This window comes from Cricetulus griseus, chromosome 3 (genome assembly GCF_003668045.3).
Source record: "Cricetulus griseus strain 17A/GY chromosome 3, alternate assembly CriGri-PICRH-1.0, whole genome shotgun sequence".
NCBI lineage: Eukaryota > Metazoa > Chordata > Mammalia > Rodentia > Cricetidae > Cricetulus > Cricetulus griseus.
In genome coordinates, this window is record NC_048596.1 from 92,467,098 (window position 1) to 92,491,250 (window position 24,153).

The 24,153-nt window shown below is 44.0% G+C and overlaps 1 protein-coding gene across 2 annotated transcripts; it reads left to right on the plus strand.

Moving 5' to 3' along the window:
* Positions 1 to 15,361: 15,361 nt before the first annotated feature.
* On the plus strand, positions 15,362 to 22,327 carry LOC100765093 (NADH-cytochrome b5 reductase 2). 2 transcript variants are annotated; one of them, XM_035441334.1, is made up of 8 exons: positions 15,362 to 15,439; positions 15,635 to 15,707; positions 17,796 to 17,902; positions 18,554 to 18,683; positions 19,235 to 19,318; positions 20,088 to 20,173; positions 21,245 to 21,344; positions 22,155 to 22,327. In XM_035441334.1, exons 1-8 carry the CDS (start codon positions 15,362 to 15,364, stop codon positions 22,325 to 22,327), a joined length of 831 nt encoding a protein of 276 aa, XP_035297225.1. The 2 variants fall into 2 exon arrangements, with proteins under 2 accessions (XP_035297225.1, XP_035297226.1); XM_035441335.1 differs by lacking the exon at positions 22,155 to 22,327 and having other exon boundaries at positions 21,249 to 21,266.
* The last annotated feature ends 1,826 nt before the right edge of the window (positions 22,328 to 24,153 follow it).

Sequence of the window (24,153 nt, forward strand, 5' to 3'; positions counted from 1 at the left end):
CCCAAGCTGCCTGCCTTAGAGGATGTGACCCTGAGTCCCCCAGTTCTGATAGCACCCCCCCCCCCCCCCGCCCTATCTGCTTTCCAAGCATGGATCACTTGGTTCCTTCTTTCTTTAACTCATGCTGTGATAATCTCCACTGAGATCCCTGTCTTCTTGACAGGGATCTCTCTTAATCCTAGAGACATAAGCACTAATAAAGCCCAGTCTCTGTTTTTGAACACCCAATTTAAGAGCCCAGTACAGTTGCCCCCCTAGTTCAAGATGATGGACCCATAGTCTGGGAATGTCAGGAAAGGCTTCAGCAGGGATTTGACATCTAGCTGTGCTGTGTCTTAGAAGATCTTCAGGTTAGCAAAAAGAAAAGACATGAAGAAGAGTTGGCACAAGCTCAAGATAGAAAACACCTTTTTATTTTATTTTTTAGAAAGAAAGGATCTCTCTACATAATGCTACTGGCCTGGAACTCACTATGTTTGAGACCAGGCTGGCCTCAAACTTTAGAAAAGAACTGTTTGACTTTAACAACAAGAAATTGTAGATGTAAGATGATTACCATACAAGGAGTAGGGATGTCATAGGTTATTTTATTTGGGAGAAATCACTTTCAACAGAAACCAATAACCAGGGTCAGCACTCAGAGCATCAAATATCCACTGGTCTCTGAGAGACCCTCGCTTCGTTCTCCCCAGGCCTATATCCCACATGCCCTGTACACACCTGTGGCCACGCACAAAAGAGAATCGTCAGCGCCACAGGTACCTACCTAGTAAGATCTCTCCCTACAAGAATTCCTTGTCTTTGAGTAGCTAAGTCCAACAAGCTATAGTGACTTAAAACTCCCATCTTTGCCTCTAAAGCACACTGGGGATAATGTGTTTCCTTCACCATGGGGATACTGTGGAGAGCAGTAGATGCTGGCTTCACTTTTGAAGGAAGCAAGTATTCCCTGCTAGATAACCTGGTCATTAACAGTCTTTCTTCTCTCCCATAGTGCTTTTGGTGGCAAGGAAAACTCACCTGGTAGCTTGAAAAGGCAGCCTCTAGGAAGAGTGGCTGTGACTATTAAGAATCTTCATGCCACATGTGGTGATTCTTTGTTCCAGCATTGGGAGGGTAAAGATGGGTGGTCCAGGCTAGCCAGGGCTATACAGAGAGACCCCTATCTCCAAAAACAGAAATCTTCTCTATCTGTAGAGACACATTCTAAATCATTTTAAGAATATTATTTTAAGAAGTGAATGTTCCCGTGTAAAAAACTTTGTGTCAATATTTAGAAACCCCACTTCCAGTGTGAAATAAGGAGGCACGTCCTCCATTTCTAATTTCAGGAGTTGGGCTTCCTTCTTCATACCGAATTGGTATTGCCCAAGTATAGAACAAGGAACATGGCAGGCAACTCAGTGACCTGTGAGGAACTCATCTTACTTGAGAAAGTGGGGTGTGATCAATAAATCCCACATTATTTATCTCTCCCCAGAAATTACCACAGTGGTTACTAACATGAAGATTAAGAGCTTAAGTTAGCAGATAAAATATATCACTATAACCAATCTACAGTTTACATATCAAGGTTGAAGACTTACAAATCCCTGACTCATTAGAAAAGCTTGTCTGTTGTTCAAATTCAGGAAGCTCTGATGTAATCACTATTGCCAAGTGCCCAACCCCTTCAGACTCCTAGATATATCTTACTGTATCATCTTCCGGTTTGATTTTTGTTTGGATTTTTTAATATTTTATTATTGTATTTATTTATTGTGTGTGTGTGTGTGTGTGTGTCAGAGAGAGAGAGAGAGAGAGAGAGAGAGAGAATATGTGTGCCAGGGGACACACACATCACAGTCAGAGGAAAACTTGTAAGAGTCACTTCTCTTCTACCACATGGATCCTGGGGATCACACTCAAGTCACCAGGCTTGACAGCAAATGCCTTTAGCCACTAAGCCATCTCACTCACCCTTGTTTTGGCTTTCTTGAAACAGGGTCTCATTATGCAGAATAGGTGGCTTAAAACTCACTATGTGCTCCAACCTGGCCTTGCCTTGGAATCCTCCTGCCTCCACCTAGTGAGTGCAGGTGTTACAGGAATGAACTACCATGCCTGGATTACTGCACCATTTGAAGGGCAATTTGCTAGGTGGACACATTCCTACCTAGATGCTTCCAGGTGCATCCATACCTTTGTTGACTATTTTGGTCTGCAACTCCATGGCAACAAGACTTTAAAAGAATATGTTTGCTACTGGGCTGTGGTGGTGCTCACCTTCAATCCCCAAACTCAGGAGGCAGAGAGAGGCAGGTAGATTTCTGTGAGTTTGAGGCCAGCCTGTCTACAGAGCTAGTTCCAGGACAGTTAGGGTTGTTTACACCGAGAAACCCTGTCGAAAGAAAGGAAGGAAGGAAGGAAGGAAGGAAGGAAGGAAGGAAGGAAGAGAAGGAAAAAGAGAAAAAAGAAGAGTTTGCTGAATTGATCCTTTCCATAGTGTCCACCAAAGCAGCCCTAACCCTTCTCCCCACAGGTCTCAAAAGACATCTTGGAGACTTCTGTCCTGAGGAAAGAACTCATCTTTAGTCAAGGTCTAAAAGTACATGTGATACTCTGCAGATTCATATTCAGAGAAGATGAGATCATTGGTGGGGCTAAAGTGATGCTTTTTATCTGTTGTATTAAATAACCTAAAAATGTTTCAAGTAAGTATTTGGCTAGAAAGGAACAGATCAGATGATCTGGTAACAGGAAGAAAGGCAGAGGAAAGGGCATACACTTTCTATTGTTTCTGAATTCTCTTCCACCATATCAGAGTAGAAATCCAACTTGTTAACAATGTCTAGACTATACATTGCTGCAATCTCACTGATATTACCTAATTATGATCCTTTTTACAAAAGCATCATTTAGCATCTGTCTCTGGGCCCCAACATGTTACCACCTTTTTAGGAAAAAAGACTGGGAAAGAGATTCCTCACAGTTCTGACAACTTGTCAGACCACCTTGCAGGAGTTACTGGAGCTAAGACAACGACATGCTATGCATGTGCCACACCTTAACCAGGACTGCTTAATTATACAAACCTCTTGTCTTCTTTTTAATGTTAGCCTCATGTCAGGAGCTCAAACCCAAGATGGGCTCTTTGTTTCTCTTTCCAGTGTGGCCCTGTTCATTACTACTGGTTTCATTAACTGGTCTATTGAGGATAGGTGGCTGATCCTAGGTTGTTAAAACTGCCAGGACCCAAGCTCTGACCCTAACAACTCTGGTAACAAACTATCAGGTGAAAAATGAGGACGTCAGTTCCAGCCAAGGAAGCAGGTGATAGGGGAGGTCCTTCTGTGCATGTTTATCTTCTTAATCTTCTTATTGGTTGTTGAATAAAGTACTGTTTGGCCAATGAGGCAGCAAGTTAGGCAGGACTAGGAGTCGAGGAGGATTCTGGGAAATGTAGTAAAGAAGTCTTGGGATCCAGGCAGGCAGTGACATAGCAGGCAGACTCATATATAAGCAAGGACAAGAAGGAAGTCGTTCCTTTTTCTCTTGCTCTTCCTCCTGGTCTCTGCTCTGGAGTTGCCATGTGATCTGCCAGCAAGAGAGGACACTAGCAGAAAGCATCCTGGATAAGTCTTATAAAATATATAGATTTATGATAATTAAGACTGAGCTAGAAGATGAGAAATCCTAGTCATTGGGCAAGCAGCATTTGTACCTAATATAAGTCTCTGTGTGTTACTTGGGACATTAACATGGCAGTGAGAAGAACTCAGGCAGCTGGCAGAAGGCACCCACATGGCAGCAGGGCTCAGGCAGCTTTGGAGTAAAGACTTACTGTTACAAGCAGGTACACTAAATGCACATCCTCATCCCTCTCTTCATTTCTCAATTTGCCTATCTCATCCACTGCTGCAGCCTCCCTTTCCCCTTGCCGCCATCTCCAACTGATCCCTCAGATCTTCCCCTTCTAATCTCTCTCTTCTCATTCATTGCTTTATCCCAGTATCCAATCCAGAAATGATCCCTGGGAACCCACAGGCCATTCCTGCCAGGAAAGCAGACAGGCTGACTGCAGAGCTTCCCCTCCCCCCCAATCCCTCCAAGTCCAATCCCCCAGTCTCTTCCTTAGCTCTTTAGTAGACTTTCTGCTGTGCACTCTTGAAATTCCCTGCCCCCATTCACAGAGGACTAACTAAGCAGATTCTGATGGAACACCCAGATTTCCTTCCTCTTGCAAAGGCCCTCAACTACTGTCAGGCTAGCCTATTCCTAAGTCTCAAGTCCCAATACCCAGAAACACATTTTACATGAACTTCTGGTAGCCACACCTACCAAAACTCCTATAGGCAACACACTGCCATCACACTCTCTAAAGTCCAGAGAGGAAACAGAAACTAAGGAATAAAACACCCACCTAACAAAGACAAAACCAGATATCAGCACCTAGAATTACAATCTTCCCAATCCCAGATGGCTAGACATCAGCATAAAAACACTACCAATTTAGCAAGGACAATTAGCTAGAGCCCAGCAACACTACCATGGCAAGCCCTGAATATTCCAACAAATAGAAGACCTTAAAATAGCCTTTATGAATATGATAAAGGTCAAGAAAATTCCTTAAAGAAAATTATGGAAACAAAAACAATGAAAGTGAATGAATAAAACAGTTCAAGGTCTACAAGTGGAAATAGAATAAATAAAGAATCCAAGGTGAGGGAAAACTGGAAATTTTTTAAAAATTAGGAATTCAAACAAGAAACACAGAAACAAGCTTTACCAACAGAATACAAGAGACAGAAGAGAGAGTCTCAGGCATTAAAGACACAATAGTAAAAACAGATACATTGGTCAAAGAAAATGTAAGTCTAAATATCCCCTGGCACAAAACATCCAGGAAATCTGGGACACCAAAAAGACAAAATCTAAGAATAATAGGAATGTAGGAAGGAAAGCCAGTGCATGCCTTTAATCCCAGCACTCGGGATGCAGACAGAAGCAGGTGGATCTCTGTGAGTTTGAGGCCACCTGGGTCTACAGAGTGAGTTCCAAACCCTGTCTTGAAAAGCAAAAAAAAAAAAAAAAAAAAAAAAAAAAAAATCAGGAAAAAAATAAAAATAAATAACTGTGGAAAGGAATATAGGAAGGTTAAGAAACCCAGCTCAGAGGCCCAGAAATATTTTCAACATGATCATAGAAGAAAATTTCCCTAACCTAAAGAAGGATATTCCTATCAAGATACACAAAGTATACAGACACCAAATAGATTAGACCAGAAAAGCAAGTCCTCACACTACATAATAATCAAAACACTAAACACACAGAAAGAATATTAAAAGCTTCACAGAAAAAGACCAAGTAATATATAAAGCAGACCTATTGGAATTACATCCGACTTTTCGATAGAAACTGTAAAAGAAAGAAGGGCCTAGACAAATCCTTCAGACTCTAAGAGACCACAGAGACCATCCCAGACTATTGTAATCAGAAAAACTTCCAATATCCATAGATGGAGAAAATAAGACATTGATGAAAAAGCTAAATGTAAGCAATATCTATCTACAAATCCAGCCCCTACAGAATGTGTTAGAAGACAGTTAACTACAACCATGAACTCACAAGGAATAAATAATCTCACAGCAGCAAAGTCAAAAGAAGGGAAGAAACATACAAACAAAACAACAAAATAATGGGAATCAACAATCACTGGTCATTGATATATCTCAACATCAATTGACTCAATTCCCAAGTAAGAAGACAAAGACTGACAGAATGGATTCAATTTCAGGCTCCATTCCTCTGCTCCATCCAAGAAACATACCTTGAAGGACCCAGACCCTCACCCAGCCCCCTGCTTTGGCAGCAATAACAGGCTGAAGAAAAGACCCAGCGAGATACAGGCCACTGACTCAGCAACATGTGCTAAGCCCTTGACCTTGTCCGACCTTGTCCTAGTCACTATGAAGCCAGATACCCTCTATGTGGCAAGGAACCAATCAGAAGTTAGCTAGCAGGCTCTGGATGTGCTTTACTGATAACAGTGGAATGCAGAGTATAGCAACTACCCTGGGAGGGCCTCTAGGCATATCAACCTTCCTGCAGCTGCAGATGACCAATCAACACAAGACAGGTTGCCCAAGCCCAGAGTTGCACCAATCCTGAGACTATGCAACTAGTGGACCCCCAGACACTCCCCTTGTTCTACCCCAATATATTCCCTGCCCCACTGCTGCTCAAGGTCCTTCTTGCTCCACCTGCTGTGTCAGACAGAGGACACAAGTTAATAGAGTTAACTCATTAATTAAAAAGACTCTTTCCTTTTGCATTGGATCTGATCTTGTGGTGGTTTGGGGGAGTTCAGAGTCTGGGCACAATCTTACTATCAAAGACAGACATCACCTCAGGGTAAAGGGCTGGAAAAAGATATTTCGAGGTAATGGACCTAAGAAACAAGCTGCTGTAGATGTTTTAATATCTGACAAATTCGACTTTAAACAAAAACTAATCAGAAGAGATAGAGAAGGATACTATATACTGATAAAAAAAAACTCTATCAAGAGGACATTTTAGTTCTTACCATGTATTCCTCAAACACAAGCATATCTAAGTTCACAAAGAAACACTACTACAGCTTAAATCACATATTGACCCTCACAGACTGATAATGGGAGACACCAATACCCCACTCTTGCCAATAGACAGGTTGTCCACACAAAAACTAAACATAAAAATGCTAAAGCTAACCAATATTATAAACCAAATGAACTTAACAAAAACTTCAGAATATTTCACCTAAACACAAAAGAATATACTTTCATTCAGCACCTCAAAGAACTTTCTCCAAAATTGGCCACCCATTCAGACACAAAGTAAGTCTCAACAGATACAAGAAAATTAAAATAACACCCTGCATCCTATCTGACAACCACAGATTAAAACTGAATATAAAAGCAACAGAAAGTTTACAAACTTATAGAAACTGAACAACTCCCGACTACTGAATGAAAAATGTCTCAAAATAGAAATAATAAATTAGAAACTTTCTAGAATTGAATGAAAATGACCACACAACACACTCAAACTTATTAGATACTATGAAGGTTGTTCTAAGAGCCAATTTCATAGCATTAAATTAAGTCCCTACATAAAAAATGTGGAGAAATCTCATACTGGTAACTCAACAGAACACCTGAAACCTCTAGGACAAAAAGAATAAATCATACCCAAAAGGAATAGACAGCAAGAAATACTCAGACTCAGGGCTCAAATAAATAAAATAGAAACAAAGAGACAATAAAAAGAATCAATGAAACAAAGACTTGGTTCTTTGAGAAAATCAGTAAGATTGACAAACCCTTATACGAATTAAAAGTCAGAGAGAGAATATTCATATTAACAAAATCAGAAACAAAGAAATGGGGAACATAACAGAGAGGAAGGAAATCCAGAGATTCATAAAAACATACTTTAAAACTTATACTTCACCAAAGTGAAAAATTTAAAAGAAATGTATAATTTTCTTGGTAGATACCATTTACCAAAGTTAAGTCAAGATCAGATAAGCAGTTAAAACAGACCTATAACTTATAGTGAAATAGAAGTAGTCATTAAAATCTCCCAATTAACTTTGCAGAGCCCCCGTTGAGGGCTCTACCCTGCCTGGGGAGTGGTGGGTGGATGGGGTGGGGGGTAGGTTGGGGGTGGAGGAGGAGGGATGGGGGTGAGGGGAGGGAAAGGGAGAAGGGACTTACATGTGAAACAAGCTTGTTCCCTAACTTGAATTAATAAAAAAAATCTCCCAATTAAAATAAATACATAAATTTTAAAAAGCCCTGGGCCAGATGGTTTTAGCACAAAAACCCACCAGACTTTCAAAGAAGAGCATTAACCAATGCTCCTCATATTATTCCATAAAACAGAAGGGGCATTGCCGAATTCATTTTATGAGACCACAGTAATCCTGATATCTAAACCACAAAAAAGATGTTTTAGATGTGATAAAGAAAGTTTACAGCAAGCCAATAGCTAACATCAAGTTAAATGCAGAGAAACTCAAAGCCATTCCACTAAAACAAGAAACATGACAAAGCTGTCCACTTTCCCCGTACCTGTTAAGTATAGTACTTGATGTCTTAAGAGAGCAATAAGGCAACTGAAGGAGATTAAAGGGACACAAATTGGAAGGCAGAAGTCAAAGCAACTTTATTTGCAGATGATATGATAGTATAAATAAGTGGCTCTAAAAATTCCACCAGGGAACTCCTATACCAGATAAACACATTCAGCAAAGTAGAGTCAGGCAGAAAGTCCAGAGTTATGGAGAGAAAGGAGGTGGAGTCGGGGAGACATCGTGCAGTCTTCGGGGAAGCGAGATGTGAGGTAACAAACCACAAACCTTGTGGTAAAATATAGAATAGTAGAAATAGGTTAATTTAAGTGTGGAAGCTGGTCAGTAACACGCTGGAGCCATTGGCCAAACAATTATAATCAATATTAAGCCTTGGAGTGGTTATTTGAGAACTGGTGGGTGGGACGAGAAACCTCCACCTGTAGGGATGCCATTATCTGAGGGTACTATGGTATAAGGAGGCTGTGTTGGAGAGATACTGTGATTTTAGGATTCTGTGATGTAGGCATGTTGTGGTGTAGGGATTTTATGATATAGGGATGCTGTGGTAGAGGGATTCTGTGGTATAGGGATACTGTAATATAGGGATGTTATGGTACTGGGGTGCTATACTATAAGGATGCTGTAGTATAAGAAGACACAAGACTTGATTCAGAAACTTGGGCATGCATTCTAGTTTTGCTATTTGATCTGGGAGAAAGTATAGGATCTCTCTGAAAATCATTTTTTTTTTTAATTCAAGTGGTGGAAGGTTGCAGTTTCTATTAAGGCTCCACTGTGAAGTCTGTGACTCTATGGAAGTGAGGACTTGCAAATTCCTCTTAGAATTGTCTGTAGTCCAATTCGTTGTATCTTCACTTGCTCTTGCTTTTAAACTCACTTTTCAGACTGATATTGTCCTTACAACAGAATTCCTTTCTGAAAAGCTTCCGATTCTGTGCTTTTAAGAGATGAAATAAACACTGGGCTAAAGCTATGACTATCTCAAGTGTGAGGAAGCAAAATATCCTGTTCTAAACATATTTCCTTGGCATATGAAACTGCAGATGGAAATAGCTCTGAAAATATGTCCTTTTATGAAAGCAATTTATATCTATCTATACTAGTAAAGTAAGTGGAGGAGGAAGGCAGAGATGTTTCCTCTGAGATGCATGCACCTGTATATCTTAGAAAGATCTTTTCACAGGAACAATAGGTGTGGGGAGGGTCCTAATGCCTGCTCAGTAGAGATCACCACAGGTCTTTTGAGAGTTGCTATGTGGGTAACCATGCTTTATAAGACAACCTTTGGAGCCTTGTGTTACTGGAGTTTTTAGGATAGAGGCCTAGCAAGCCCAACAGGCTAGATGTGGATAGTAACCCTCAACTTTCTAATAACAAAAAGCAGAGAAAGTGATTCAGTATAACCACACTGGGAAAAGGAACAAGGAAGGAGAGCCAGTGACCACCCAAGTCCTTCTTCAGGGCCCTGATATGAGGTTTAGGTTTAAATTGAGGACACAAGGTATGTGTAACCAATCAGTCCTGGTCAAAGTGCAGTCCTATCATTGACCTGTCACTGTCGCCTAGCTCCCTGCCCATCCTGCAAGTTATAACAACTGTGTGATTCTCTTCAAGAGACAAGCTTCCACTCTGGCTTTTCCTTCCCCAGCAGGACACCCATGGAGAAATTCCATTTCATTGAGGTCAACTGTAACAGTAGTCTGAGAGCCAAAGAACAGATGTCTGTTTCCAGAATGTCTTCCCTCTTGCCAGGACAGTTATACACACAGGTCCTCACTCTCCTTTCTAAAATTAACAGTTTTTAACTATTAATTTTTATTGTATGTGTATGGGTGTTTTTTGCCTGCATATATGTTTGTGTACCAATGCACGCCTGGTGCCCAAAGAAGCCAAAAGTGACATCAGACCCCTTGGGCCTGGAGTTATAGATATGGGTGCTAGGAATCAAACCTGGGTCCCATGGAAGTTCAACCAATGCCCTTAACCATTGAATCATCTCTCCAGCCCTACACTTCCTCCCCTGGCCATCCCACAGCTTGTATTGTCACCTCATCACCTCAAATAGCCCCAAGACCATCTTCCTTTGAGCCACATACAAGTGACAATTGTCTGGCCCTTTGATGAAACTCAGACTTTGCTGATAGCTTCTGTGTTTCTGTAAGCTGTTGTGTGTCTGTTTATTTCACAGAATAAAGTAACCAACACTTAGAGGGAGAAGAGGAAAGTGTTAAGTACTTTTACACCAGTCCCAGCTGTATTGAAGTGGAAATTTGGGACAAGTCACCTCATTTCTCCTCATGCACCATCCCCTCCCTCCTCCAGAAGCCCACCTCCCCCCACCTTCTCTGACTGGAGTCCTGAAGCTCTCATCCCCAGATGGTACAACCCTGTGCAGGTGGCAGGTTCTCCCTAGGAACAGCAGTTGCTTTCCCATCGGCTCCCTGTTTCTCCAAGCTGTGAACTCACAGTCACTACCTTCTGGAGGCTGGAGCTCAGCCTCTGCCACAACAGATGCTATTTGGGAAGAGTTGATGCAACTGCTGTAAATATTGGTGGAGAGCTTGACTAGCACCATCGCATAGCTCAGCAGACATAACTGTTAAGGAATGAGATCTCTGGGAGTGGGAAGGACAACAGGAATAGGATTCTGCAAGCTGTTCTTTTCACTCTCCCAATCTCAGTCTCACGACAACTCTCAGCAGTCAGGAGTCTCAATCCCCTTTGTCTCTCTACAGTCTTGCCTGGGCAAAACGCTGGGGTCACACAGAAATGTGCAAAGTTTTCCATAGCCACCTTCTTTTTGTTTTGAGATAGGGTCTCCTGTGGCTCAGACTGGCCTCAAAGTATATCCTAAGGTGACCTTGAACTTGTGATTCTTCTGCCTCCACTTGCTAGCACCACAGCTATACATCACCATACCTGGTTTATGCAGTACTGGAGATCAAACCCGGGGCTTCATGCATGCCAGGCGATCACATTACCAACTCAGCTGCATCCCCAGCCTACCATAGTCACATTTCTGTTATGAGTGTCTAGGTTGAAGACATTTCAAAGACTCAAGTACAGCCACTGTTCCATCCCCATCTTCAGTGCTCAATGGGGAATTCTGGTCAGCAATACTTTAGTCTCAAATCCTTAAAGAAGCAACAAGGGGAAAATCCAACTCTGCATTGGTCAGTGTTGGTGCCTAGAGTAGTCTAGGCTCTCCCTGTGTCTCATAAAGCTCACTCCAGTCAAATAAATGTGGCTGCTGTGATTCTTTGTCCTGAGTGACATTTTAGCAGAGTACACAAAGGATGGGCTCATGCCGGAAAAAAGAGGAAAGCTGCTCATGTGGCCTGGCAGAGACAATGAGCTGGAATTGTGACCAGGGAGGAGGGAGCTTTTGAGAAAAGAGGTTTGCTATGGAAGCAATTAGGGCATTAGGAAAAGGGGAAAGAAACATCTGAGCCAAGTTACAGGAAAAATACGTTTTAAGTATTTAAAAGATTACAAAGAAGTCCATAGAGATTAAAAAATAGTTTGTTAATGTATTGCTATCATAACAAATTATTATAAACTCCATGGCTTAAGACAACACAAATTTATACTCTTACAGTTCTGGAATCTAGAAGCATAACAGTTGCTCAGGTTAAAGTCAAGGAGCCAATATTGTAAGAGCAATTTTCATGTCCTTGAATTTCAGTTTCTAGTGACTACCTAGACATCTTAGCCTGCGGCCCCTTTCTCCATCTCCAAGGTTCATCACTCCACAGTGCTAATGTCTTCTCACTGCCCTGACCTTTCACTGTCTTGTCTTTCTGAAGGCCCCAATCATCTCAGGCTCTCCAGACAGCCGAGGTACATCTCCCTGCCCCAGGATTCTTAATCACAGTCTAAGACACTGGGAAGAAAGTCAAAGTATTTTTACTATCCCCCACTCAACAATATTCCATGATGTTATAGAAATATAATGTCCAATTATAAAAACAAAATTATCACTTTTCCACCATCATTCTTTAGCACATAAATATCAAATCAGTATCTCTTTTGGGTTGGATTTTGCTGCAGGGTTTGTTTTTTGAAATTGCTGTTTGAGGGTGGTGGTGGCACATGCCTTTAATCCTAGGACTCAGGAGACATAGGCAAGTGGATCTCTGTGAGTTTGAGGCCAGCCTGGTCTACAGAGCAAGTTCCAGAACCGCCAAGGCTACACAGAGAAACCCTGTCTTGAAAAACCAAATACAACTGAATAACTTGAGTTGCATAATATAGATGAATTTTTGGTTAGGATTGTGACAGAATTCCAAAGAACTTCTGACAGGCCTAAAACATCCTTCTGTCATTTGTCCTATGTATTTATGAAAAGTTGAGAGTCTCAGAATTAACTATTATAAAAACTTGATAAACTCTGAAAAAAGTTTAAGATGCTTTAACTACCTCCTACGGAATGAACTATTCAATCAAGAGTTGATTCTTCTTGTAAAAATCTAGCCTTGGGGAAAATCCCGCCCCGCCGCCCCCCACACACAGCTTGTTAACACCATGGCAAGATGGAGAAAGGGATGGCTGTAAACAGTGCAAACTGAGGAAATGGGAATTACAGCCTAGAGGAATAGCACTGCAGTGACTGCTTGTCTAATTTAACTTGTCTCCTGAGCAGCTACCATGAGCCTCCCGCAACCAAGTGTTTGCAAGGTGGGGCTGACTGCAGCCTGTTATGCCCTCTCCATTCTAGAGACTGAACTCTGGGCATTACACATGCTAAGTTAATGGTGTCCTATATCCTCAGCCCTTTCTTTTCAATGTAACAATAAGTCTTTCTGCCAAGCCACCCGAGTCCTGCTGCCACATAGGCACTTTCCGCCAGTCTGCCCAAGTTCTGCTGGCTGCTACATTAAGGCCCCAATTAATACACAGAGATTTATATTAGTTTCAAATGCTGCTTGGCCAATGACTAGGATTTCTCATCTGCTAGCTCAGTCTTAATTATCATAAATCTATATATTTTATAAGACTTATTGGACACCAGGTGCAAGCATCCTGTCTTCCCAGGCTCACATGGTGACTCTGCGCTTTCTCCTACCTTTCCCAGAATCCTTCTTGACTCCTAGTCCACCTATCTTGTTTTCCTGTTGGCCAACAGTGCTTTATTTATCAACCAATAAGACAATCATATACACAGAAGGACCTCCCCCATCATTTCATTGTTGTTATTTGGTTTTAAGTTTTGAGACTGAGACTTACTAAGTTGCCTAAGTTGACCTTAAACTCATTCTGTAGCTCAGAAAGGTCTTGAACATTTGATCCTCCTGCCTCAACCTCCTAAATAGCTGGGATTTTGGGCAGGTACCACCAACATAGACTTTTATATTTTAAACACTTCAGCTGTCAAAAAAAAAAAAACCAAGTTACCTGGCAATGACCTGAGGGCCCAGGAAGGTAACACGGAAGGTGTCACTGTGTATGCCTACTGCAGCATATTGCTTGGTGCAGAGGGTGATGTGGTGATGTGAGCTGATTTTTCTCACATTCCTACCTTATACCTGCTCCTAATACCAACAAATGTGTCCTCATTGGAGCTAACTGAGGTAATGAAGACAAACCAGTATGCCTGACGTCTTCATTGAAAGGGGAAATTTGAACTGAGGATCTTGCATAGAGTGGGTAGATGATGTAAAGAGAAAAGCTAAGAAGGGCAAAAGCTCTCTGTTCCCCAACAGGCCTCCAAAAAACCACACCTGGTCCATTCCTTGATTTTGGATTCTCGACCCCCTCTGCCTAGACAGTCTGTAGTCCTCCATTATTGTGGCCCTAGCTGATAGGGACCTGTTTCTTGGCCTCTCTGGCTCTCTCAGACTGAAATGAGAGTTTATTTTTGTCATTGGCAAGAGTGGAAAAGGAAACCAAGGTTCTGAAGTGCATTGTGAAGAATCCTCATATCTGGACTCCTCATCCTATCTCCCATAGAGTCTTTTCCTGTCTCCAACTAATGAGGGCATGACACACTGCAGTCAGCCCCACCCTGCAAACACTTGGTTCTTGGAGGCTCAGGGCAGCAGCTCAGGAGATGTGTTAAATTAGACATGTAATCACTGCAGTGCTCTTCCTCTAGGCTGTAATCCCCATTTCCTCAGTTTGCATTGTCAACGAGAGTTTACAGCAACACCTTTCTCCATTTTGCCATCGTGTTAACAAGCTGGGGAGGCTGAATTTTCCCCAAGGCTACTGGGATGCACAGGGTGATTTAAGATGCAGAGGGATCCCTTCATGAATAGAAAATCTGGAGGCCAGTATGCGCCTCATCCCCACAGGGCCAACCTCAGAGGCTGGGGCTGGACCGGTGCCAGAGACACATGACACAGAAGCCTGATTTGTTGCTATCCAGGACGGAGTCACGTCATTAGCCACTGCCTGGTGTTCGCCGTTCAGACCACCAAGGGGCACTGTATAGCTGGAGGACAAGTTGGGCATCTCGCTCCTGGTGGGTCTCCCCCCACCCCCACCCCCCAGGAAAGGCGCGCGGGGCAGGAAGGAATCCAGGGCTGGAGACAGCGGCAAGCGATATCTGAGCACGGGCGTTTTCCCAACTGGTGGGGACCCTGGGCCTCTGGGCCAGAAGACTGGGCAGCAGGGGACCTTTTTGGAACAGATCAGGTTGTGAATAAACTGGCCTGGTTAGGGAAAGGGGCGGAGCTGAGGGTTGTTGTGGGGAGATGGGCCACACCTCTGGCAGGTGGATATTTGCCTCCTTTGCCTGCCCTGAAAGGTGCTAGTGAATTCCCAAGCCACTCACTTCTCCACTACATCAGCGGATCGGAAGTGAGTGGGAAGTCTCAGGCAAGGTAAGCCCTATCTCCCGCCCTGCTGTTAGCCACAACCACCTGGCAAGGACAGCACAATTCTCTCAGGCGGCCTGTTGTAACTAATGGCCTCACTCCTTCCCAAACACTGCATCTTTGGCTGTAGCCAGGATGGAGGCAGGTGGGTAAGAAGAGACTAGCACTCTGGGGTAGGTGTCAGGTCTTGTCCAGGGGGCCCGTTGGACCTACAGCTAACCTCTCTGTCCTCTGACCCTCACAGGCAGCCCTCTGTGTTAATACCTTCCCTCTGCTAGTCCTTTGATCAGCTGTGCTCGGTGCTGCCTAGCCCAGGATGGGTGAGATGTGAGGTCTGTACTCACACTGTGTCTGCTAGGACCACTCCCTGCTGCTGGCCTTTGGTGTCATCAGGGCCACTGTGATTCTCTTTGCCCTGAAGAAAATGAGCTTAAAGGAGAAAGACTGCATCACCTTACAGGACCCTGAAGCCAAGTACCCCCTGCCCTTGATTGAGAAGGAGGTAGTGGATCACCTAAACCTTCCCCTGGTTAGGTGAAAGAGGAGGACAGGGGGGTGAGAATGCTTGCTGGTAAGGTGGGGTGAGCAGTGTGACCTCAGGGTCAAATGGAGTGCCTTTCTAAGTATCTGGCCCACACTCAAAACTCCTAGAGAGCCAACAGAACCTGTTTGTTTTTGTTTTTGTTTTTTTAACTAGCAAATCAACCACAACACCCGAAGGTTCCGCTTTGGACTGCCCTCACAGGACCATGTCTTAGGGCTCCCTGTTGGTGAGCAGTTTTTGGTGACATTTCCAGATCTGGGTCTTTGGGATGTTCAGTTCCTATTAGCAATGGATTCCCATTCTCACAGGATATGGAGGATACACTGATATAATCCTGGACCACATGAATGGAGGGAGATAGGCAGACAGACTTGAGGACAGTGTCTTCATTGTTCCACTTGGGCTGTCATAAAAGCAGTATCTTGAGGAACACAGAAGAGTCAGAAGGTCTAAGATCCCATTAAAGTCTCCTACCCATGAAATTTTAGGCCAGCACCTCAATCAACCTCGCTGACCTTCCATTTTAGAAAATAGTATTTCCCAGGCCTGCCAGTCTACTTCATGTATAGTGAGGGTAAAATGATTCATGAATGTGAAAGTTTAGAAACTGCATAGAATTATGCATGGATGAAAAGAGCAGATATCCCCTTAGAGTCAAAGCCCAAAATATGTGGGAAGTCACTAATAATGCAGATGCCCTAAATGGATGCATTATCTGAGGGAGCCTGAGACTCATGTAAGGAAACCAGCCCTATCTGTCCTCAGATTCTGAGTTGTCCCACCTCCAGTTTCATCAATAATAGCTTTAGACAATGAGTCCACTCTCCTCAGGTGGAAAATCTAAGAGACAGGTGTGGGGTAGAGAAGCCTTGCTGCCTGTCTCCTAGTGGACAGTCTGATTGATGGCCTATTTTCAAAGAAAGCCATGACTTCAATTCTGACCAGTGGTGACATTATAATACAAGGAAGCCTGCTGGGCCCTTGAGACTGCTTGCTGTCCTTCACTCCTCTGTCAGTGAGAGTGCTGTCGCTGGGCCTTCCATTCATCTACTTTAGCCTGTCACCATCCTGTTTGGGAGGCAAGTATAAGTCACTTGAGAAACACAATTTGTAGACTTCTCTGACCTACCCTCCCTTCAGCCCCAGTGGAAACAGTATGGTCAATGCGACAAGGTGGTGTAGTGGCCTCTAAGAGTCTGACAAGAAAACTGCCTCACAGTTCAACTGAAGCGAAGATAGTTAGAGGTGGGGCCCTGGGTTGGGGACACAGCTGCATTCTGTGTGGGCATGCAGTGAATGACTTTCTAGGTCCTCAGTGTCAGGTTAGCTCTTGGAAGGAAGCTGATGCTTCAGACCTGTGTTCTCAAATGTCCCTGGTGTCCAATCAGGTGATGGCTATTAAGTTTGCACCTCATCTTCTAGGGACTCCTCAAAGACCGAGATGTATACTGCTTAACACCTTGAAGTAGGCTCTCTGTCCCGAAGCACCCCCACTCCCCTCCTTCCTTTCTGCCTCCTCTTCATCTGTCTCTCAGTTTCCATTTCTACCTCTGTTTGTAATTTCCCAGGTGTGCTTGATTTCTACTCCATCTGAATGTAGCCTGGAGCTTTCTTTGTCTTTAGCTTTTAGCATCCCTTGATGCAGCTCCTCCCCTCCATACTAATTGCTTTGGTCTCTGAAACCTGGACTTCTGGTTCATTATCTGACATTGGGCTACAATCTCAACTCATAGGTTTATGGCCTTCTAGGCCTATACAATTCTACTCTGGACAGGCAAAGACATAATGTAAATGTCCCTGCTGCTTCTCAGCAAAGCCAATGATCAGGATGGCACACATTGCTGCTTTATTTGAAACAGAACTGTCTAGGTCTTAGAACTCTGAAGTACCATAAAGCTAAGCCCTGTTCCCTGCTGAGATGCAGATGGGATACTGGTGGCTCCCTCTCAGACTTCGGGTTAGGAAGAAAAACATTTCATGAAGACTATAGTTTTCTTTAAATGGAAAAAAATCTTCTCTGATCTGTGAGACAAGGTCTTGCACTTAACCTAGACTGGACTGCAACTTATAGTTCAGGTTATATTTTGAACTCAAGTCAATGCTGTCTCTGATGCCCAAGAGCTAGAATTATAGGTATGAACCACCACACCTGGCTCCTTTCTGTTATTTTTCAGTATCCATTCTCACCTTTAATTAAGTCTTACTCCAAGAGTTATAGTGTAGTCATAGCTGGGCAGATGAAATCAAAGTGAATCTTTGGAGGATTTCTGAGTTCTATTTGACTATTAACATTTGATATATGTATTTTTTGTAGGTAACTATGTCCATTTCTTGGCCCAAATTAAGGATGAATTAGTGATCAGGGCTTATACTCCTGTCTCTAGTGACGATGATAAAGGCTTTGTGGACTTCATTATAAAGGTAAAGAATGACCACTTTACCCAGCTATCTGGAGCCCCCAGGTATCCTTAAGTGTGGTAGAATGGTACTTTTTCTCTGAGGGGACTTATGGCCTGGACAGTGCTTTCCAATAGTCTCATTGATCAGCAATGCTACACTTAACCCTGTAGTGTCTCAACGGATTGCTGTGCTCAGTTTAATTGTCGACTTGACACAATCTAGAAATCACCTGAGAATAGTCTCAATGAGGGACTGTCTATACCAGGTCTGTCTGTGGAAATGTAGAAAGACACAGCCCACTGTAGGTGACACCATTCCCTAGGCAGAGGACCCTGAACTGTGTAACTATAGAGAATAAACCAAGCACTACTAGGCATGCATACATTCATTTCTGTTGGCATTTCTGATGTGGTGAGCTGCTTCAAGTCCTTGCCTTGACTTCCTTGCAACAATGGACTTTAACCTAGAGCTGTAAGCTAAAATAAACCCTTTCTCCCCTAAGTTGTCTTGTTAGGGTATTTAACTGTGGGAACAGAAACAAAACTAAAACAATCGTTCACAGTGAGTGTGGCAGTGTTTACTTGCATGACTTCTGATGGCAAATGTACTTTCCAACTGTGTGCAACTGTAGCCAAAGGCTTGGAAGTGTAAAGACCTGTGCTTACTTTTCAGATATACTTCAAAGATGTGCACCCAACGTATCCTGAAGGGGGAAAGATGACTCAGTACTTAGAGAACATGAAAATTGGAGACACCATTCTTTTTCGGGGGCCAACAGGGCGCCTGTTCTATCATAATCCAGGTACCAGGTGCTGTTCAGTGGGGTCTCACAGTTGGGCAATTTCTCTCATAGTTTGGAGAGTCCTGCAGTAGTCTTACTGTGGCCTTACTCAGCTTTGGGGCACATGGGCTTGTACTTCAAGTCTTCACACATTCATTCATGTGAATGCATATATGATGACTTCTGTCACTGCTCATATTTCACAAGCTTGGATGCTTCATCTAGAAAGGTGTCTGGCACAGAAACACGAACGGTGCCTGATGACAGTGGAAGAAGTCCACATTGATTGACTCATCCAGATTCTCCATTTACTCACTCATTCACCACTGTCATGGAGGAGGCTCTGCAAGGCTCCAAGTTCATTTCAGCTTGCTTAAGAAAAGGCCCAGCTATCCCATGGGATGCCTAGCCTTGGTTTCTACTCTGTACACTAGGGGCCAGTGAAGCTACTGTGTCTCATTCTCTGGCTTGTAATGCTACAACCTTAGCTTGACCTGCCTCCTAAGAGTCAGAAATCTTTTGTAAGTAGCCAGACAAGGGCTGCAGAAGTCAGAAACATTCTCTGTTTCTAGGTTCCCTTATAGTCAAAACAGACAAAACGAGTGAGCCCGAAAAAAAGCTGGTTCATCACCTGGGGATGGTTGCTGGGGGCACAGGTAAGCTTTCCAGGTTCTTCTAAGACCATTCTACCTTGGGAGTGATTTGACTCGATGAGAGGTGGTGCAAGCGATTCCTTCCCAGCTGTGATAATTGAACTACGGTGTCAGATACTGAATCTGACCCTGTTCCTCTGCAACCATCATAGTGACTCCCTAGAAGCCATGTGAGCCTCTCTTATGAGGCCAGGCCAGACAGGTTTTGCTCGATGGTTTTACATAGTGGGAGATCCAGTTCCAGCTTGACTCTAAATATCTTGAGAATGAACCCTCAGGGAGACACACAGGGTGTTAGAACAGTCATGGGGAGTGTTCACATTACCTGGTTGTCAATTCTGTTATGGAAGTGAGGACATGAACTCACAGAATGCTTCTTCCATAGGAAAGTATAAAGGGCTGAGCATATGGCTCAGTTGGTAGAATATTTGCCTAACACACACACACACACAAAGCCCTGGGTTCCCCAACATCACATAAAAACAGACATGGTAGCACATGTCTGTAATCCCAGGCTACATAGTAATACTTGGCTACATAGTGAGTTGAGGCCAGCCTGAGATGTGTGAAACCCTGTCTCAAAAAGGAAGGGGTTTCTTTGACCTGCTGCTCTAGAAAAGAACACCAAAATGAAGGTTCTTCCCTACTTTGGTGTTTGGGGGACAGAAGGGAATATGGTAGAATCAGGGTCAAATGAAATTGCTAGTCTACTAATGGCCAGGAACTGAGGCATTGGAGATGGGAGCAAGATGGCCTGCTCACTGTTTTCCAGGCATTACACCCATGCTGCAGCTCATTCGCCATATCACCAAGAACAGCAATGATGGGACCAGGATGTCCCTCCTCTTTGCCAACCAGGTCAGTTCTACAGAGTCAGCCCAGAGCTTGCCACAGTAGCATGGAATGTTCCCCGATTTGGGGCTCTGTATGAATTCGTTCCCCTTTGATTGTCTGGGGACATGCTGCTTGGGTGCCTTGGGCTGTGGGAGGCTGGCAGCTAAAGAAGCTGAGGTCAGGCCTGTTGTGTTTGTTTCTGCTTAACTCTTGCATCTTCCCTACAAACCCACTCCACACACTGAGCATTCTCCTTAATTTCCTGTTCTGTTTATCTGAGTATTAAATAATGGATGTTCTTGATGGAAATTCTGAAAAATTCAGAATACTTTTTCATTTGTCTTTTCCCCCATATGTGCTGTGTATTTATATATGCTATACACACACACACACACACACACACACACACACACACACACATATATTTGTTTATATGTTATATATACCTTTTCAGTTAGCAGTATCGCATAGGCATCTTCTCACTAACTTTCAATTTAATTCACACCAGAACCAAAGTAATGCTTTCCTAAAATTTCATTCAGGTTCTTTCCAGATTTTGTCATAAACAATAGGCAATTATGAATAACTGGGTCTGACCTGACAACTTTTCTTTTCTAAAAGAATGTCAGAAGAAGCATTACTGGGACCAGAGCCACGGAGGATTTGATGACCCAGGCCTGGGCATTGTCTTGGAGCCTTGTCCCCCCCTTTCTCAAATGTAAATGTAGACCACATTCCTCTTCTATACATCACCAGCACCACCCTCCTCTGGGTCCTTAGAGAAGGCCAGACTGCACTAAGCCTGTGTCTGTTGGGCCTTCTAGGCCTGATCTCTGGATGCAAGGAAACGAGTGGGGACTTTAGCGTGTACACAGTGGTCTATGCAGTCAGTCCTTCCAGCCAGAGGGCAGCCATGCTGGTGGTACCTCTACATCACCCTTCAGCCACACCGGCACTTTGTATTGACAGAGAAAGGGTATAGTGTGCAGGAGGAACAGGGCATTGTCTGCCCTGGCATCTGGTAGGCTCTCAAGTGTTCAATCTAGGTTGGCATACTAGCTGTTCCTGGAGGGACCTTTGTAATGTTGCTTCTAGACAGAAGAGGACATCTTGCTGAGAAAGGAACTGGAAGAAGTCACCACAACTCACCGCCACCAGTTCAACCTGTGGTATACCCTGGACTGGCCTCCTGATGGTATGACCCATGTTACTCTTTCTTTTTCTGAGCCAGCTCTGCCCTTTGACGCATCTGCAACCAGTCCATAGCTTTTGTTTGTTTGCTTTGTCTTTAAATTTACTCCAAGAGATTAAGCCTTGAGGCTCTTGGTCTGTACAGGGCATGCAAGAATCTGATGGGAGATTAGGAACAGCAGTTTGTAAAGGGGAGTCAAGCACAGCTGCTAAATACCTCTACACTCCCCACATTGCACTGAGTATAGACTCTGAGCCATCAGAGTCTATACTTGAACACCCGCCCTCCACAATCAACACATTGCACCTAATATGGTCACTGGCCCCTTACCCTCTTGTACTGCTCATGGCTAGTCTGCCTCTCACCACCAACCTCTTCTGGATAACAGTCTTCATATGCTGAGCCTCAGCCAGCTCCTGCAGCCTCAGCTAGCAACCAGGAACTACCCTGTACATACAGGGCACATCACCTGCTTCCCTATCTATACCTGTGTTGGCATAGACCAACCTGCCCAGGGAGGGTGCTGCCCAACTCCCCAAACACCCCACCATACCAATGTGACCTCCTCACCCATCCCTAACCTCACTCTACTCAGTGCTTAAAACAAAGAGACATCATCCTAAGATTGAGTTCAAGGCTTGAGTCTGGAACCTGGAGTAAATGCTGCAGATGCCTGGAACCCCCTATGTCGGTTTCTTGGATCTACTGTGGGAACCAGCAATGCAGAGTTCTCGGCTGTTGTAGGGCAGCCTGGTCTCCAGCATCACGGACAAACACAGAACCACCTTTCTTCCCTGCTCTGCTTCATTTCAGGCTGGAAGTACAGCTCAGGATTTGTTACTGCTGACATGATCAAGGAGCACCTCCCTGCCCCTGGGGAGGACACACTCATCCTGTTGTGTGGTCCACCACCTATGATCCAGGAGGCAGTTCGCCCCAGCCTGGAGCAGCTTGGCTATACCAAAGACATGATTTTTACCTATTAACACCTTGGTGGCTTACTCTCTGTTTCAGAGTGAGTTTGACTTCACTCTATTTAACAGCTATTTGCAAAGTACCTTTCCATGTACCCTTTCCTTTCCATGTACCCTTGGGCCTGGTGCTGTTCTCCTGGGTGTGGACCTGAGAAGAGTTCAAAGGCCGAGGGGTATTTGAGTTTCCAGGCTTGGAGGCTGGAAATGAGGCGTCTTTCTCCATGGCTTAGTGTAATAAACTAGACTGCTCCGCATTTAGTTCAGTATGTGGATATGTTGGGAATACAATGGGCAGCCAGAACTTGCCTGGGTAGAATGCCAGCAGGATCCAAATGGGGTCCATCAACTCCCACTAAGCATTCATGAACATTCTTTATATTTCTCCACTTTGAAGGCCAGACTCACAGAGGGCAAAGGCCTGGGTGTTCTTCCTTCCCATGTGGGACACTTTGAGACATAAATAGGTTTAAAACCTATGTGTCAGGGCAGTAAATTCACAGTAGGTAGACTCTAGGAATCCCTTCCTTACTTGTTACATTTTGTACAACAGATGGAGACATATGGAAATATTTTAGCATCCTCTAGGTAACAGGCTCCACGTTGGCACTGGGCCATGGTAGGCATGGTTAGACAGAAGTTTCTCAACTGATCATTTCCAGCAGCTATGCCTCAAATCCCATCATTCAACCTTTATGATACAGGGACTGGTATCGCCACCTGCTATTCAGGGCAAGAGCAACACACTGCTGCTCTGCTACCTCTGTGGGTAAGCCTACTGCAACTTCTTTTCGTATATCCTTCCTTAACAGGCCATAGTCTGTGGAGCTTTTGTTCTTTAAGTCACACAGGAGGAAACAGACATGGTAGTTACAAGTTCCCAAGTCATTCAGATAGAGGGTATCAGAGTTGTCTTTAAACCTGGGTCTGTTTAATTCTAAATCTGTTCTCCTTTCTCAAAAACTAGCACAGTAGCAGCCATATTAGAAGTCACTGCTGGGTTTGTTACTCAGTATGCACATGTGAGGGGGGTGCACAAAAGAGAAAGGAGAGAGGAATGTGGCTCTGGGGGCTCTGCTGTACCCTTAAACATCACCCACAGGGGGCCAAACACTGTCTCAGAATAGGCCTGGGAGGGACACTCCTACATCGAACCATGCACTAGTGCTTAGTTTCTCCTTGGAGAAAGGTCAACTCAGGGAAAACACTCCTGCCCACTTCCACTAAATTGCCCAGCTTGGCATTTAATTCACTCTATAGCCCACATCATCTGTGAACCCACAATCCTCCTGCCTCAACCTCCCAACTATTAGTAGCTAGGACTGCAGGCATGTGCCTCCAGGCCCAGCTGCAAAGCCTTTCCCATTGGACTCATATCAATCTCATTGGATTTTTTCCTTCCTGGGGCCTTCCTTCTGCTTTGACCTTATTTTCCAGCCTAATGGTTCTTAACTGGGAGAGGGGTGACTTCATACTCCAGGGGACATTTGACACAGTCTGAAGACACTTTGGCTTTTCCAGTTGTGTGTGTCAGGGGGAGTTCTAATAACATTCTCAGCAAAGACCAAGGAGACTACGAAAGTAGTACAACACCAACTGGAGCTCAATTAGCCCACACAGACTACAGTGGTTCAGCGGGTGCATGCATGGTAGGATGGCACAAAACCCCAAAGTGGACCGTGAACATCTCAGAGGCAAAGGCAGACAGTGCCAAAAGGGCAGAGTTGACTTAGAACCAGAATAAACAATCAATGGGGTGAAGCAAGGCCTATCAATGGAGTCACAAAGGCTGGTGAGATGACGGTAAAGGGCTGGAATGGCCATCTGTGGGCATTCTGTAA

What these genes read in the sequence shown, in the direction of transcription:
- LOC100765093 (XM_035441334.1), top strand. Translation starts at nt 15,362, where the DNA reads ATGAGCTTAAAGGAGAAAGACTGCATCACCTTACAGGACCCTGAAGCC. An exon ending in CCCTCCTCTTTGCCAACCAG is followed by an intron (nt 20,174 to 21,244) that starts GTCAGTTCTACA and finishes TGTTGCTTCTAG; the next exon opens with ACAGAAGAGGACATCTTGCT. An exon ending in CCTGGACTGGCCTCCTGATG is followed by an intron (nt 21,345 to 22,154) that starts GTATGACCCATG and finishes GCTTCATTTCAG; the next exon opens with GCTGGAAGTACAGCTCAGGA.